Source organism: Barbus barbus, assembly GCF_936440315.1.
Source record: "Barbus barbus genome assembly, chromosome: 29".
NCBI lineage: Eukaryota > Metazoa > Chordata > Actinopteri > Cypriniformes > Cyprinidae > Barbus > Barbus barbus.
The window spans coordinates 7,996,225-8,014,545 of NC_136757.1; the positions used below are offsets into that span (position 1 = coordinate 7,996,225).

The window sequence follows — 18,321 nt, forward strand, 5'->3', positions numbered from 1 at the left end:
CACACAAAAATAAGCTTCAAGAAGTTTCATGTCATTGTTCCCCTTTATTTTCAGACTTTGATACACAAATGATAGGCCTACAGGACTTCATTTGCAAATGAAAACAAAACAGCAAAGGCAACTCGTCAGAGACAAAGATGGACGACTGAAGGATATAAGGAAGGGGTTGTAGATCTTGGAGAGGAATGTTGCAGTTAGCGACAGGATTTGTGAAAGGGAGCACTGAGGGGTACTAGACTAAGGTTTGGGTGGAGGTTAGTTGTTGAGGTGTTTACAGCTGTCCACAGTCAGCGACGATTATCTTGGCACAGGTCTTTCCACTGCTGGAACCGTAGCTCTCCACTTTCTTGATGACGTCCAAGCCCTCCACAACCTGTCCGAAGACAACGTGCTTACCGTCCAGCCTGGGGGAGAAAGTTCAAGTTTAGTTTATTTCTAGAGCACATTAAAAACAACAGTAGTTGATCAAAGTGCTGTACATAAAGGGTCATAAAACAATCAATAAGGTACTGTACATAGTATTGTACGTTACGGATTAGAAAAACAAAACAGCAAAGACAAAAAGAAAACAGCTCTCAAACTGAATTAAATGCCAAGGAACAAAAATGTGTTTTAAGAAAGAAAACGTAAGAAGAGGTCACGAAGAGACGCTCTACAGCATGGATCCAGAAGACATGCTCATTCACACCACTTCTGCTCACCATGAAGTAACTTCTGTGCAGATGAAGAACTGGGAACCGTTAGTGTTGGGGCCAGCGTTGGCCATGGACAGGCAGCCAGGTCTGGTGTGCTTCAGGGTGAAGTTCTCATCCTCAAACTTGGTGCCATAAATGGACTTTCCACCAGTTCCGTTGTGCTTCGTGAAGTCGCCTCCCTGTATCCAAAGGTCTCGAGATTAGAAGTGAACTGCAAAACTGATAGTGTAACCAAGATCTCAGAAGACTTCAGGACAGGGCTTGAAAGTAACTTGAACCTGCCAGCCAATCTGGCTATTAAAGGGGTCATCGGATGCAAAATTCCTACAGAAATGAGTATAAGGGTTTTTATAAATCTTTGCAAATCGCCTTTCCTAATAATGTGCTAGTTAGTCAGTTTCGCGGCTGAAGTTTAGTATGCTCCATAATTATATATATATACCTCATTATCGACTGTTTCTATGGGCCACGATACGCAAGCCACCCACCATTTTTGGAACGGTCTGCAAATCTTTGAGCGCATTGACTGTGTGCGTCTACAACAGCAAGTTATACACTTGTATATCTTTGAATATTCATTGATTATTATGGTGAATGCGAGATGGCTGACACGTCAACGTATCTGGAGCGGTCGAATGGGGAATCTACACATATCTATGGTCTGCTCATCACTCCATGGAAGAGAGGGGCGGAGTCAGCAGAGCTCACTAGCATTTAAAGCAACATGGACTAGAACAGCGTGCTGAAAACAGGAGATGGTCCTCACTGCAGAACACAAGATCAAGGGGGCGTGGTTGGATCTAGATACTTAAACCTACCTGTCTCCACCCCCGGTCCCTAAGCCCACCAATCCCCACCCCTAAACCTACCAATCTCCACCCCCTAGATGTGGATCCAACCCCGCCCCTGGATCTTTGTTCTGCAGTGAGGGTCTACAGAGGTTGAAAACAGAGCTGACTTTGACAGGGTAAAGATGATGTTTTTTACACTACCACTGAGAAATTAACCAAAGTATGTTACAGACTTTTCATTAAGACCATAAAGAATCATATCAACTTGTGTAAAATGGGCATCCAATGACCCCTTTAAAATTAAGTTACCAGCCATTCAGAAATTTCTACTAGTTTAAGAATAAAACCCTGAATTAAGGCTGTGATTTAAATACTAATTGTCAACCACTGAATGACAGTCAAACATTGCAAATACCATGAAATAATTAATGGAGGTTCAGAACAGCGAATCGAATCACAAAAAAAATAAAAAATAAAAATGAATAAAAAGGCAAAAGCGGCATCAAAGTTTAAACTGTTTGCATTAGTTAATTGAAAGAGAAAGGGTGAGCTATATTTAATATGAAGCATGCACTTGAAGACAAGGTACTGTGGGAAAAATTAAAGCACAATGCACAATCCTCCAGCATAGGGTGAAGTCAGTAGTACATGCAAATGTTTGACCAAAATCATTGTTAATGTAACTTAATGGATAACTATGCGAGTGGCACAGCAGGATTTTGAACAACTGCCCGAGTTGTATTGACAGATGCAAAATAGCGTCATGTGAATCATGTGTACACTCATAGAAAATGCTCAAAATGGAAAGACTTGAGCGCTTCTTGTCCAGCGTGTGACCCTCTTTATGTTCGAGGACATCATTTTTATCAAATCATAACCCACCAAATGGCTATTGAGTTGTTACACCAGCCATGGTTGATTTCACACCCTGCACCTAGGACTAAATCTCTCTCACCTGGCACATGAAGCCGGGGATGACACGATGGAAGGTGGATCCTTTGTAGCCGAAGCCAGGCTGACCGGTGCACAACTGCCTGAAGTTCTCTGCAAGACAACAGACAAGTGATGAGCACTAAAAATCACGAGGAGGAAGAGATTAACAATACATAAAATGGGTATAAATACCTGCAGTTCTGGGAACAACATCAGCTCTCAGCTGTTAAAAGAAACAGGAAAACGTCACGTTAAAACTCCCCTATAAAACGACCGCAACTGAAATAAGGTGTGATTCCGTCAATGCAACTGGCTTTTTTGTTAAACAAAATACTCGAAGGATGTTTATTTTTTTAAATGAGTATACTGTTGACTTCAAAATTTGGTATATAATAAATATACTCATTACATTTGGAAAAGTGTAAATGGGCAGTGAAACTCCTCCCCCTTATTTTAAAACAGAAATAGGTCACTACCTGTATACATCAAAAGAAACGAGATATACTAAATTATAGCGCCTTAAATGTATTTGAATCATTTATAACTTTTTTTTTTACTTATGGACATGATTTTCTTAATGCTCTTCCCATTTTATTGTTTTTTTGTCTGTTATATTTATTTTGATGTAATTTATTATTGCCCTTGTATGTTAGTTGTTCTAAAGACCGCAATAATAAAAAAAAGTTCGAGACCTTTTTACGGAGACGCGCGCCTTGATGTCCATGTGACCGCGCTGCAGCTGCCAGTTCAAACGCCACAATGCGGAAGACACACACAAAAGGTGGGAACTGAAGGTATAGTGCAAGCAGCACATGTATATTATTTACAGTCACTCGGTATTCTCACTATATCTGTATTCTCACTATATCTGGACAAACGCAGTGGCGCGTCTCGCGCAGAAGAAGTCCTGACCACGCGACTGACATTCCCGAGCTTTCTGGACGTGACTAAAATGGCCGCTGCGCTGAGGAATTATTTACTTTTACTAGAGCTGTGTGAAACACTGCGTTCCTTAAATACCCTCCTCATTCAAATTGATTAACTTAATACTCAAAACCAAATGGAAACCCGCCACCGGTAACGAAAAGACGCGTCTAGCGGCTCGTGTAATGAGATCTCCGCAGGAAACTCCAGAACTTTCCAGAACCTCTTTCCACTCAGGATGCGCTTCCCTTGCGCTCCTGCAGGACATGTTTCCGCATAGCTCTTCCCAAACCAACCTCCTAGCCTTTGTTCCGCTACTCTTCATATGAGAAAGGCGTTTGCATGACTTGCAGAAGGCGCAAAACTCGTGCTCCAGAGAGTGGAAAATTACAGTCTTTTCTTGCAATAAGAAAAAGATAAAATAAAAAAAAAATGCATGTAATTTTACCTCAATTATCACTCTTCCAACTGGATTGCCGTTGGCGGTGATGTCGAAGAAAACTCTGGGCCTTGCCATGGCTTTAGTTTATTTTAGTTTAGATGATGCTGGGCTGAAGCGCGTGAACCGCGTGTCACCGTCTGCCTTGGAATGGTGAAAAGACCGGATGAACGAAGGCCGCTAAGCTATATAATTACCGGAGAGGGCCGTCATGAAGACGCATCTGTCCAATAAGAGCGTTTCGATGCTTTGAGTGACACTAAAGCGAACCAATGAAATAGCTGCATTCAGAATGTGGCAGCGACACGCGCTTTAAAAGGAATACTAAGGGTATGTGGCCTAGGGATGGGCGATACCACAATTTTTGAATGCGATACGATACCGATACTTTTTGTTAATTTTTTTACGATACCGATATCGATACCACTTATTATTTTAAATGTTAATGTGATTTTTCAAAATAATATTAATAAAAAAAAAGATCATTACATGTAAAGACAAAATTACATACACATACTGGCCATTAATAACAAATTTATTAGAAAAGCAAATTTGACAAATAAGTCAAAATGTTTAAACAACCTTCTTACAAAAATATTGATTAAACAGAAATCTTAATAAAATAAATAATACCAACAACATAAACTAGATGTTGCATATTTTCACTTATTTCTTATTTGGGAGTCTTATTTGTTTTTTTCTTTCTATATTCTGTTTACTAACTACATATTTTACAAAAAAACTCACAAAATTAATCTTAATAAAATAAACTAAAATACCAACAACATAAAATGTGCTTTCACATTTCTTAATTTTAAAGAAAATTTTTCTTCATCTTCAACTTTCTACATTTTTGTAGTATTTAGCAATGCTCAGGACAACACTGTAAGATTACAGCAACTGTTGATAAAGATTTACTAATCTTTGAGCTGTAGATTAGCGTTTAAGAAAAGCAACATGTTAACATTTTTTGGTTTCAGTCGATATCGCCTCTGACTAATTTACAGTCTATGGTATATACACACTGCACACACACATACTGTATATACACACTGCACACACACACACTGTATATACACACTGCACACACACATACTGTATATACACACTGCACACACACATACTGTATATACACACTGCACACACACACACTGTATATACACACTGCACACACACATACTGTATATACACACTGCACACACACACACTGTATATACACACTGCACACACACATACTGTATATACACACTGCACACACACACACTGTATATACACACTGCTCACACACACTCTGTATATACACACTGCACACACACACACACACACACACTCTGTCTGACACTGCACACACACACACACACACACACTCTGTCTGTATATACACACTGCACACACACACACACACACACTCTGTATATACACACTGCACACACACACACACTCTGTATATACACACTGCACACACACACACATTTATATTTATTCTTATTCACCTAATGGTAACGAGAGAGAGAGAGAGAGAGAGAGAGAGTGTGTGTGTGTGTGTGTGTGTGTGTGTGTGTGTGTGTATGTACAGTTAATAGGTTAACTAATTACTCTGCTCTTTGTACCTGGATAGGGGTTGCCTCCTTTAAAACTCTCCTGTAACGTCTTCTGTCGGACAGAGGGAGACTGAGCAGAGGAACACTGGGCAGCTTGTTTTTGTTCCGCTTCTTTATAAGTTTCAGGGTGTGTTGTCTGTAAGTGTTTAAAAAGGTTGCTTGTATTGTTGCTGTGTACGAAATTCTTATCACAAATATTGCATTGTGCAATATTTTTTTCTGCTGATGAGAAGTACCACCACACCACGCTACGTTTCCTCTCTGCCATCGTGCCATTCTGTAATGCGGAAGTGTGCGACTTGCGTGTGTTGAGTACGTAAATTAGCTGAAAGACACATGATCGCTCACATTCTGCCGCAGATTGATTGGTGTAACGTCTTATAAACAAAGCGTCACCGATTATCCTGTACACAGCGCTAAAACATTTAGTTATGCAGAAATTAGTAAAATATATTTAAAATATCGATACTTTTTAAAAAATATCGATACCAAATTAAAAGCTTCTGAGTATCGATATATCGATACTCAGCATCGATGTGCACATCCCTAATGTGGCCTGTAAGAGCATCTCCTATTTGAGATTCAGTGCTATTTTAACCGAGTACACGTTAGTAATTGATTTTAGTACTGAAATGCAAAAATATCTCATTGCTTGGCCTGCATTTCATGCATTCAGCGAAAAGGATCTAGAAAGGACCCTCATATAATTTCCATGAAATGTTCTGCTGTAATGATCACTAACTTGCTTGTTTTGTAGACATTTTTTTCATTTGCATACATTTTTGTTTTCGAACTGTTTTTCAATAAAATATAATAAATAACTAAATGGTGCAGTGCAATAAAGATTAACATGTTGATTACACCTGTGCATTTTAATCAAGTTAGATTATTTTAATATAACTTTGCAAGATGTAGACTACTAACACAGGCTGTGTCCTCAAAAATCGCACGCCATAATTACAGACACAATGTAGTTTCTTAAACTAATAAATGAACAACTTCAAACATTTTCAGAAGATAATGAGTTTATTGTATGAAGCTAAACCGTTACAAGGTCAGAATCTTAATCCTCCAAAAACCAAAATAAATAAAATCATTTGCTCTCTTTGAAAAATCCAAAAGGATGTCATTTGTTTCTATTTAAAAGAGTGACCACAAACAGGTGCAATTCTGTCTAGCTTGCCATATTAAATGCACCTGCTGCTGGGTTGGGCTGTATGACACACGTTATCAGATGGCAAAGGAGGAATGGACTTCTGAAGGGGTTTTATTTGCACCAGGCTGCATCATTGATTAGCCGAGTGTGCAGGCCATACAATGCCATCTATAAATATCTATGATTTGGAACCAGAACAGAGGCACATACATGTAAAGGTGCCACAAAAATCCCCACCGTCCTGATTTTAACGCCAAGCCTTTCCTCCTCTGAATACAAAGTCATTTTTACATAAATACAATCATTCAACTGCAACACCCACTTCAGAGAACCAACTGTTTTTTCTTCTTACCAGAAAACAGTGCAAAGGTACAGATAAAGTCTCATTTTTACCACTTACTTTACAATCCAGCCCACTATCCAGACACTGCAAATGTATGTGCCAAAATTCTCCCTTATTCTGAACTTAGCCCACAATTATCAATACAGAAAAACAAAAGAAAACACAAACATACAAATTAAAGCCATATAGCCGTTGAGAATCGGGATACCAACAACCCAACTTTTGAAAGTTTAAAGAAAAATCTCTTAATAGTGAGTTTGGAGGCAACAGACGTGATTACTATATCTGTAACAGGACTGGAGCTGTGCTTTGGTTGAAAATACATTAGGTCTATTCAAATCAACATTTGTTCTGTTATACTTAAACCACAGGAAATTCAGATTCTCTTGCTTATCCTCATTTGGTGTTGTTGAACTGGGCAACAATTGGTGACGAAGGCTTGAAATGAACAATATTAACTAAAACAAAAAAAGTGAATTCATGCAGTAGAGTGTGAGATTCTAGGACGGAGAGTGTGCTTTGCAAACCTGAACACATTGGATCAACTGTATCGCTATTCTTTATGGGATAAAACGGTTTGGCGTAGTGTATTTGGTTGCCGGGTGAATGGGGTGTTTGTGAGTTTTCGTTTTCTTTATGGACTGAAGGACAGGTTTAGATGTGGTCTTTGAAGGCGTCCAGGTTGAAGGCAGTGTCGAGGAAACGCTTCAGCTCCAGAAGATGGGTGTTCTTGTTTCCAGTGGCCGGGGCGGCAGCAGGCTCGCGGCCGGCATACCTGCACACAGAAGGACAGAGTGAGGACTGGTGAAAATACAGAGCACCTGAGTGTCACAGCTCTGGGGGAAGACGAGAGTTTACCAGACAGGCTTGGCACGGTCGATGGTGGTGCGCATGCGGGGCTTGACGTAGTCGTAGTATCCCTGGTTCTTATGCTCCTCTTGACACCAGACCAGGTCAGCATTGGGATATTTCTCAGTCTCAGCCTTCACCAGGTCAAAGGGGAAAGGAGAGAGCTGGGGAGGAGCGAGAGGGAGAATCAGATCATCATACAAGAAAGTAAACAAGCAAGCACTGCTGATGTTCTACTGAAGACGGTGGTACCTGCTCAATGCGAGTGATGGCCACAGAGTCCTCCATGTTGCGTGTTTTGCGTTCACGCGTGAGCTCGTAATAGACTTTTCCTGTACAGAAGACGATGCGCTTGACCGCTGAGGGGTTTTGAGTTACCGGTCCATCATCTGGGATCACACGCTGGAAATGAGTGCCTGGAGAAATACACACAGATAGTATTGTTAGTATTAGTATTGTTTATTTGCATGTTGTTTTATCCACGTTTTTTTTTGCAGATAAGTCATGTTCATTGTGTACTGTGTTGAATTGGTGTTAACTAGAATTTATTTAAGAAAATATAATTCCCAGTAGGGCTGTGCGATCGAACTGCAATCGCGATTTGAGATGTTGTAATTAACTAAGCCTTGAGTGGCAGTCTTACTAACCAATAGAGTAAGCGCACCTCCATTCTCCCCAATCAGCAATGCTCTTGCCAACTGCGTAAATGTCCACCATTAAAAAAATAAATAGAAAGAGCGAGCGAGTGGGATTATGGCATCTACAAGGCCAGATCAATAGTCTGGCAAAGTAATACTAAAAATTTGATGTAATATGAGATTACTTCGGCTTTGAAATGACAGACACCGAATAAAAAAAGGTTAATTTGCAAGAGCTGTGCCACAGCGTCCCCTTATCGGTTCTGCTTTTAGTACTCGAGAATAAAAGATACATTTTCGTAGATGTTTTTATTAGTACATGAACGTTATCTTACACATTTTATCTCCCCAACAGATTTTAATTTGAAATAAGTTTATAATGCATGCTCTCTATTCTCAATTCAGAAGACCGCACACAGAGCCTGCATCTCTGAATGTTTCTCATACTCGCTCTCTGCCCCACGCGGCGCATATCCCGTGTCTCACAGACGAGCCGTTTACACTTGCCGCACACACACACACACACAGCCCGTCTTGTAATGCTCTTTTATACTCACGGTCTCACGCCCGGCTCTCTATACGAGCGTATCTGGTAATATGGACGAGGCTAGATGCATGCGTGACCTGTGTTAACTCGTGCCTGGCTTAGAGTTTAAAACGAATATAAATTCAGTCTAACTGCTTTACTAATTTCACTTGGATGAAATAAAACATTCAGCACATTTTCCACTTGTTCTTAAAATCCCAAATACTTAAAAATGAATAAATCAACCTATGTAATACTCTAATAATTGGCCAAAGTAATACAGTTCTTTATTTACTCAAAATAAACACATTTTTCTGGTGAAATTCAGTAATTAAGTCAATTCTGTAAAAGTAGTAATACCATTATAATCTTCCCTGCTGAAAAAACAATAGAACCCCTACCAAAACACAATAGAAAATGTAATGGATTTAAGGGTTATAATGGGAAGTGTATTGGTTTTAATATAATGGTGTCTACTGGCATTTAATGGATTCTATTGGTGGGATGTAATCTGGCAGATGGGAACCAATAGAACAGTAATTCCTATTGCAATAATGCCCAAAACACACTACAAAAAGGAATTTTGTTATGGTTTTAATGGAAACCATAAGAATTTCTGTGATGGTTTCTATTGTTTTTTCTGAAGAGTAACAATACCCATACTGTGCTGCACAGCTTGACTTTGCAAAATTAAAAAAACAAAAAAAAAAAAAAAAAAAAATCGCAATTACACATTTTCCCCAAATCGCACAGTCCTAATTCCCAGTGCACACAACCTTATCACTTTTCAGTGTACTGTTGGTTACATTATTTACCTCTTTTTTATTTATCTGTTTTTAACTTCTTATGTAAGATACTCTAATAGAATGACAAAATCAAAGTATAAATCTAATTTTAGAGGTCATTTTTCTAATTAAACTAATAATAATAATAATATATATATATATATATATATATATATATATATATATATATATATATATATATATATATATATTTTTTTTTATTATTTAAATCTGAGTAAATATTATTTAAAATAAATATAAATTTAATTGCAGAAATTATGCACTGTTATTTACTATGATTTAATAGCAAGATATCATTTAAACCACCTTTCTGTTGGCCATTAGTAACCCTGCTCTCTAAGATATTGACATCAGACATAAAAAAAAATCTATAGTGGTCAACCACTACTAAAAGCTTTTCTTAAGATTTACAGTTTTTTTTTTTTTTATTTAATTTATTTTTTTAAATCAACCCATCAATCAGATTTCCCATTTAGCTCATACAATCACACTTTCATCATAGAGTTGATATCCACAGCTCTTGCATTGCTTATTTCGACTTTTTCACATTCTCCCAAAGCCTACAGCTTAAATACCCTCATGTAATGTTCACATGATGTTTGAAGTCTTTTAATTGATTTTTTTTTTTTTTAAAGAGCCATGCTGATGCCTCAATGCTATCCCAGCAATATAGTGTTTTATAGTGGTACAGCTGTTTAATAAATTCCCTTTAAAACAGAAAGAAACAAAACGTTTCTGACCTGGTAGCATCTGGTCAAAGTTAGACTTGGCCTCCGGGTGACGCAGCAGAGATTTGGGGGTGAAGACAATAAGCTAAAAACAAGAAAATTAATAAAATCAATTACAAATTCAAATTGTTCATTTAAGCACCAATAATGCATTGGATGACTCAATGAACATCCAGATCCTCTCAGACAGCTGAACTTACAGGTTTCCTGAAGGGAAGAAGAATCTGCCTCCTTATTACATGGAAATAGCTGGCGGGATTTGAACAGTTTACGACAATCCAGTTGCAGTCATACAGCTGACGCACCGCAAAGTCATCAGTGATTTTCTGCAGCCAAAATAACAGTTACATCGATATAGTTAGACTATGAAATCTGTTTATATTCACATTCAGGGACGTCAGAAGACAGTCTTACAGGGTTAAAGTCAGGGTCATCATTACACATCTGCAGGAAGCGCTCTGGACGGGCAGAAGAGTGCTCGGGACCCTGTGAAGGAACAAAGTAAAACCAAATCAACTCATTTACAGCCAGCTGAGTGTGGAGAGAGAAAAGTGGTACGAATTGTGGGTAATGTTAGCCTTACCATGCCCTCCATGCCATGTGGCAGCAGTAAGACAATGCCGTTCTGGCGGACCCATTTAGCTTGGCCAGGGCAGATGAACTGGTCTATTATACACTGAGCCGTGTTATGGAAGTCTCCAAACTGGGCTTCCCACAGAACCAGAGCATTGGGACTGGCCATCGCAAAGCCCAACTCAAAACCTAAAGAAAACCACACAGAAAGAAAGAAAACACGAGTTTCCACGAGAGTCCTCTACTTTTCAGAGATCATTTTAACATGTACTGCAAGCATCTGAATACCTAGTACTCCGTACTCAGACAGAGAGCTGTTGCAGACGGTGTATGGGGCTTGGTTAGCGGACATGTGGTTCATGGGAATGCAGGTCCTCTTGTCTACGTTCTGATCGTGGAGAACATGGTGACGGTGACTGCAAATGGAACAAACAACAGGTCAGTGACCTCTTACACTGGGCTGAGATCCAAAATAATGCTGCGTTTGAAATAGCGGCTCTAACAAAAATGGTCTATGAAACAGAAATTTGTAGACGTTACTACTCCACTAGATTTAGATTCATAACTACGTGATGGTTATTTTTCAAATGTTCAATGTTATTGTTTATACCTGAAGGTTCCTCTTTCCACATCTTGGCCACTGAGACGCACATGGATGCCCTCCTTGAGCAGAGAGCCAAAGGCCATGTACTCTCCCAGAGCCCAGTCCACTGTCCTGTTCTTGATCATTTCACCACGGCCCTTCAGAATACGACTCAGACCTGTACATGAAGGGAAGATGAGTATTATAGTAACAGAATGCATGAAATGTGTGCATAGTTATGTACTATTTTTTAGGTCTAGTGCACCTCCATGAATTGTGAAGTCCTCCACGGGTACCGATGATGCCACTTGTCCGATGTGGGATAGCTCTTCCTCTGACAGACCGGTGGACGGGCAGCTCATACTCTTGGGCTGACCATCCAGAGTGAAAAAACCTGCACACAAACACAATGACTGTGCTGTAAGATCTGGAAACACATGAAGCAGCAAAAAATGCTGTACAAATGGTCACCGGAAGATACAACTGGAGCAAAACATTTAAAGAAAGACATTATTCAAGTTCAAGGTCATGTCTCCACTTTTGAGTGCAATGCCTACATCTTAAAATCCAATCAACAACTGATGAACCGAAGTCTCTGTCCTACTTCTTTTTTCTTTTTCAATAATCCATTTAATTCAGATGTGCATCACAATATGGAAGAAAAAATCTGTTACTGTTACAAGGTAAGCAACATAGCCCGACCAAGATGTTTTCCCAAATATCAGCACGACTGCAATGTGACATTGATTTTATACAACAGTATATTGTATAATATTAAGTGACTTACATTTTAGAAACAATATTTGACAGTTTTGATCAATTCTGCTGACAAAGTTGTTCCAATCAAAGCCACAGCAGAACTGATGTGTCTCCGAGCAACACAGCAGTGTTTTGTTACTGAATGAATGGAGCGAGTCAATGATTTAGTGGCCCATTCATAAAGACAGCCACTTGCCTGGTCTCTGATTGAATCAGCAGTTTGAACAAATCGGTTCAATGAATGACTAAATGATTCACTCATTAAAACTAAGGATGTGCATCTCGATGCACAGCCAACGATACGATACATTAAAGATACACATGAAGCAGCTACCAATATGATACAATTCACTAGTTACGATACAGTGCAATCCGACAATGCGATTCGATGCAATGGAAAAAAATATGATCACTTTTAATGCCTCAAGGCCTGTTTCATAAAACAAGTTTACCAAATAAGCCAGGCTTATTTCAGTTAGTCTGACTCACTGTCAAATGATTGGGTTCCATAAAGCAAATTTAACATAAGCCTAAATCAAGCTTAGTCACAGTGGCAACTTATGCTGGATTTTGACATGAAAGATGACACAAATTTAATAAACTTAGCAAAAAAAAAAAGCCAATTTGTAAACAGTGGAAATTTACATCTGTTTTGTTATATACAGCAACTTTTCACTGAATTGTTATTTTTTTTCCTATTTCACAGAGCAGACGGGGAAATTGTAATGTTTAACAATTTATTTAATTTTGAAAATAACATTTTGAAAAAAGTATATGCTGTCAATTATAGTTCTTAGAAAGAATCAGAATTGGCACAAATCTTTATCGGCAGGTCGCACTTATAAAAAAATTCGGAAATGGCCAAGAAAATTACAATCGGTGCATCTCTAGTTACATTTCATTGAAACATTAAAGCCATTTATGAAATATTCAATGAAGAATCCTGTGGACATACCTTCTGAGTCTGACAGTATCTCCTCAACAAATTTGGTCATAATTTATGGATGTAATTCAATAATATCCATGTTCACACACACCTGGCCAGGGGGAGTCCAGCCAGTGCTTGATGTGGAGGATCTTCTCATCCTTTGAGCGAGCATGAGCTTCTTCACAGATTTTGTCATACTTCGAAATCTCTTCCTGTGGACAGAGTCAAGAAACAGATGAAAACCCTTCAGAAAGACTAGCTGAAGATACAAGGCAGCTGATTGGCTCTGGGCAGGATTGTCTGACCTCATACTCCTGTCGTGAGACGGCACCTTCAGCGATGAGCTTCTCAGCATATTTCTGCAGAACTCCTTTCTGCTTCTTGATCTGTTTGTACATCAGTGGCTGGGTGAACATCGGCTCATCCATCTCGTTGTGGCCATTACGGCGATAACAAACCTAAAGGAAAGATGTCATATGCCTGACTGATTTCATGAACTATAATATAATGAGTAAGAATAAAGTGTTTATAAAAAGACACAAAAATATCACGCACCAGGTCCACCACCACATCTTTGTGGAAGGTGGCTCTCCACTCTGCAGCCACGTTGCACACGTACATTACAGCTTCAGGATCATCTGCGTTGACGTGGAATATGGGGGCATTGACCACACGGGCAACATCAGTAGGATACGGAGAAGAGCGTGCCATACGAGGATCTGTGGTGAAACCGATCTGAGAAAGAGATGCAGAGGGGTATTAAGAGGACTAGAGGTGCTCCGATCAGGATTTTTGAGGCCGATCACCGATCACAGAAAGCAGTATCTGCCGATTCGATCACCGATACAGATCTTTTTAAAGCCTTCTTTTTATTATGTAGAATTATTTATAGTGATACTCCAATCAGGATGTTTAGAAATTTATTCAGGGCCTGAATTTCATTTTTGAGAATGAATTCCCCCCCTTAGGTGACTCTTGTGAGAGGGGATTTTTTTTATTTGAGGGGTGGAGGGGGCATTTTTTTTTACATTTTTCAAAAATATATATTTATCTAAATGTATGATCATGCAGTGCATTTTTATTTTTACAATCGTGCAATAGCTTACACACAGCACAAGCCTGATTTTGTGAGCTGTATATGAGGTGGCCTTTTATGCCAGGTTCACACATAGGCCTACTCCGTTTGCAGCGTGTATGCAGTCCATGTGCTTTCACACAGGAGTCTGTAACTGATCTGTGGCTGTTTACCACAAACACAACATTTATCCATTATTTTGATTTCAAATCCAAACATTGTCACTGAAAATGCTTTTTCAGCATTGTGGTTATTTTTTTACACAGTACAGTAATACAGTCTTTCATAGACGTGTTTAAACACAATAAATATAAGCAAAGCAACACATTATTCAATGCTTTTTACTTTTGTATTTACTTCTAGATTTATATATTAAGTTGCTCAAGTGGCAAAACATTTACCCCCGGTTTCACAGACAAGGCTTAAGCCTAGTCCGAGATCGACCGATATATCGATTTACTGATATTTTCCCGATATTTAAGCATTTTCCCATAATCTGATATCGGTTTTGTAATATTGGATTCACAGAAACACCGCCATCTTGTGGTTTTTTTTAGAATTGCACGCAGGATCGCAATTGCAGCGCATCCGAGGGGAGACGAGACAACAACAACGGCATGCAGGTACTTGATTTGCTGTAGTTAGTAAACTATTTAATATCACAGTCATTAATGCACAAATTAGATGTATTATATAAATGCCTGATATATAGTTTATGCAACTTGGCTCTAATAAATAAGATACTCTGTCAAGCCCTGTCCCAATAAAGATGCAACTTTGCCTGAATTAAATAACACAGCCATGAATTAGCGCATGTTGGAAATAAAAGCGCTGAATTTAATTTAAATCTTTATTACAAACAATCCTGCGGTTCATAAAGAACTTTGTTTTTCTACCTCCACAAGTACCATTTATTATTGCCTTGTTTATCTAAAAGTGCTCATTCCCTTTAAACCTAGCCATATGTGTTGACTGTGTTTCACAGTCGACTTTAATTATAATGCATTTATGGTGTTGTTACTACATTTTCGTGTCAATCCATGTTCATATTTACTGCAAACAATGAGCTGTTACTTTAATTCAGCGGGTGCAGTGGAAACGATCTCTGCACTGCTGCAGATGCACCGCAGCCGTGTGAATTGTGAACTCTTTAATCCGTTATGATGAATGCGGAAAAAATATGCGAGTGTGCATGAGCGCACGGTTTCCAGGAGAGCGCGCGAGCGCTGAATGATTTAAACACTGGCAAGAATTAAAAAGAAATGCAATTTATAAACTATAGTGACGACGCGACACTGCCTCAATTGTGCAAGTGATAGTTCCTGTCAACTGTTCAGCGTGCAGCTCACTTATAGTGCAGACGCGATTAGATTTGAAGCCGTTTGTGCATTTTGAGAGAGAAAGAGAGCGCGCGCACGGTGATTCACTCACGCTGTTTGTGAAATTACGTCTCACATAAGGTTTTCAAATTACTTTGTTATTTAATGAAGAAATATGAATTGTACCTCACCTACAGCATTATAATTATTGCACCCACGCCAGACAAAGACTGACGCCTGTTTCACACATGCTACGTATGCGGTGGTGCAGAAGCAGCACGGACTCATTGTGCTTTCACACAGGACACATTTGCAGTCCGCTCCTGATCCGCGGTTGTTTAACGCAAACACAACATTTATCCATTATTTTGATTTCAAATCCAAACGTTGTTAGCCTATGCTGAAAGTGGTTTTTCAGCATTGTGATCCTCTTTTTATCACAGTACAGTTACACAATCTTTCATAGACATTCACGTTTAAACTCAATTAATATAAACAACGTATTAAAATGCATTTGGCTATAGATTTGTATATTATGTTGCTCAAGCAAGTGGAAACCCATTTAAACACAGCGTATAGCCTTCTTGTGTTAGGCTTTCACAAATATTTTGAAAATTAAAACTTGCCACAGACCGAAGCAGTCGGCTCTCGTGCCTTTTACATTTAAATCTTTATTACAAACAGTCCCGCGGGTCTTACTTTTTTTCTACCTCCACAGGACAAGTACATATGTTGCCTTGTTTATATAAAGTGCACTTTTCTTTGTTTTAACCCTAGCCAAAATGCCTGTGAAACACAGTAGGCTTTAATTAGTTCTATTTATTGTGAAATTACTACATTTCCATGTCAATCCATGTTCATTTTTACCGCGAACAAAGCGCTGTCACTTTAATTCAGAGCGTGCAGCACAGCAAAAATAGACTCGGTGCCGGACCGCAACCGTGTGCAGTGTGAACGCTCTGATCCGTTAACATGGGTGCGGAAAAAAATACGCACCAAAAACGCACTGCAGACGGAGCATGTGTGAAACAGGCATGAGATGGTGCGCTGCATGTCGTGCCAAATCTCTCACAGCAGGTGCGTCATCAGCTTGAGATCGTTTTTTTGAGATCAGCCTTTTTAGAGACCGCCGATCAATCGGAGCACCCCTAAAGAGGACATCTGACTCGGTGTGTTACCATGTATTGTTACACATGGGTTTGTTTGTGCACGTGTACCTGGTTGTTGACCACCACATGCACAGTGCCATGTGTTGTATAGGAGGGTAGATCGCTCAGGTGGAAGGTTTCGTAGACGATGCCCTGACCTGCAAATGCAGCGTCACCATGAAGCAGAATGGACATCACCTGAAATAAAAACACACACAAGAACATTTAAAAGCTGTTGGTTCTACGATGGGTATATAATTAAAAACAGGATCTGAGTTCATTATAACAGAGCCATTTAAAATGCAATGAAATGAAATGAAAAATTGCTAATCACAAAGTTACAAGTTTGTTATTAGTATTCAACATTTTAGTGTATTTAAAGATTAATTTTAAGTGAGTTTTAGACAAAAAAAAAGATTATTTGTAAAGCTTATTTGGACAACCTGCTTCATTAACTTAACTGTAGAACACTATATGAATGAAACCTATTTCTATACAAGGACCAAATATTAATGCAACATTGTGAGGAAAATGATACCATTAAAAAGTTTGGGGTTAGTGAGTTTTTTTTCTTGAAATCAATAGTTTTATTCAGCAGTGATGCATTAAATTGATCGAAAGTGACAGTAAAGACATTCATAACGCTACAAAATTTTTATTTGAAAAGAAATGTTCTTTTGAACTTTATATTCACTAAAGAATTCTGAAAATGGTTTCAACAAAAAAATATTAAGCAGCACAATTGATAATAATAAATAAATGTTTCTTGAGCAGCATATCAGAATGATTTCTGAAGGATCATGTGACACTGAAGATTGGAGAAATGACACCGAAAATTTGCCATCAAAGAAATAAATTATATTTTAAAATACAAAACATTATTTTAAATTGTAATAATATTTTAAAATGTTACTGTTAAAATATTACAACAACTGTTACAATATTACAATATTTACTGTATTCTGCAGATAAATGCAGCTTTTTTGTGAGCAAACCAAATCTTTAAAACCCCAAACTTTTGAATGGTAATGTGTATAATAAAGTCAACCCAGCCCTAGATTGATGCTCTTTATGAATCACCCGATTGCCATCTGTGTCCCCGCAGTAGAACTGCTCTGCTTTAGTCTTGCCCTGCACCACCGGGTTCGCCGCTTCCAGGTGGGAAGGGTTGGCCACCAATGACATAGTAATATTCCTGTCAGTCACACGATTTATCCTCCTGTGGTACATGCCCAAGTGGTACTTGACATCTCCTGAACCCTGTAGAGGTACAGACATATTTCATCAATTGTAGTGGTTATGATGTTTGTTCTGATGATTAAGTTCACAAGGATCCAAAAAAGTGCATATAGACAAAACGTCACTGACCTCATCGGTAGCTTCCAGTTTAGAGTCAAACTGACAGAAAATTTGCTCCAGCTCCTTGCGGATCACATTGGCAAGCACGTTCAGACGCCCTCTACAGAGACAGAGAGAGAGAGTTTGTCACTGATACCAACAATCATCA

General features: G+C 38.8%; 2 protein-coding genes across 4 annotated transcripts in view; both read right to left on the reverse strand.

Moving 5' to 3' along the window:
- Positions 1–20: 20 nt before the first annotated feature.
- On the reverse strand, positions 21–4,119 carry LOC306849467 (peptidyl-prolyl cis-trans isomerase-like). Its single transcript, XM_079384508.1, has 5 exons — positions 3,792–4,119; positions 2,612–2,642; positions 2,442–2,530; positions 702–874; positions 21–404 (listed from the first exon to the last, which is right to left on the reverse strand). The coding sequence occupies exons 1-5, from the start codon at positions 3,858–3,860 to the stop codon at positions 272–274; spliced, it is 495 nt and encodes a 164-aa protein (XP_079240634.1). The 5' UTR covers positions 3,861–4,119; the 3' UTR covers positions 21–271.
- A 2,138-nt stretch (positions 4,120–6,257) lies between these two features.
- LOC306849465 (2-oxoglutarate dehydrogenase complex component E1) overlaps positions 6,258–18,321 on the reverse strand; it is a 44,307-nt gene continuing 32,243 nt past the window's right edge. For all 3 annotated transcript variants that reach the window (XM_079384504.1, XM_079384505.1, XM_079384506.1), the window contains exons 8-23: positions 18,183–18,273; positions 17,895–18,074; positions 16,884–17,012; positions 13,828–14,007; positions 13,578–13,730; positions 13,382–13,484; positions 11,851–11,979; positions 11,613–11,763; positions 11,291–11,418; positions 11,013–11,191; positions 10,844–10,915; positions 10,630–10,755; positions 10,442–10,514; positions 7,984–8,147; positions 7,741–7,895; positions 6,258–7,657 (exon numbers count right to left, since the gene is read on the reverse strand). In XM_079384504.1, the coding sequence (XP_079240630.1) occupies positions 7,537–7,657; positions 7,741–7,895; positions 7,984–8,147; positions 10,442–10,514; positions 10,630–10,755; positions 10,844–10,915; positions 11,013–11,191; positions 11,291–11,418; positions 11,613–11,763; positions 11,851–11,979; positions 13,382–13,484; positions 13,578–13,730; positions 13,828–14,007; positions 16,884–17,012; positions 17,895–18,074; positions 18,183–18,273 (2,134 nt within the window). In that variant the 3' untranslated portion in view covers positions 6,258–7,536. The remainder of the gene's footprint in view (positions 7,658–7,740; positions 7,896–7,983; positions 8,148–10,441; positions 10,515–10,629; positions 10,756–10,843; positions 10,916–11,012; positions 11,192–11,290; positions 11,419–11,612; positions 11,764–11,850; positions 11,980–13,381; positions 13,485–13,577; positions 13,731–13,827; positions 14,008–16,883; positions 17,013–17,894; positions 18,075–18,182; positions 18,274–18,321) is intronic.

Bases quoted from the DNA above. Each gene is read 5' to 3' on its own strand.
- LOC306849467 (XM_079384508.1), bottom strand. From the start codon at position 3,860: ATGGCAAGGCCCAGAGTTTTCTTCGACATCACCGCCAACGGCAATCCA. The intron at 2,531-2,611 runs GTATTTATACCC...GTTGTCTTGCAG, and splicing joins TGTTGTTCCCAGAACTGCAG to AGAACTTCAGGCAGTTGTGC. The intron at 875-2,441 runs GTGAGAGAGATT...CTTTGGATACAG, and splicing joins TCCCCGGCTTCATGTGCCAG to GGAGGCGACTTCACGAAGCA.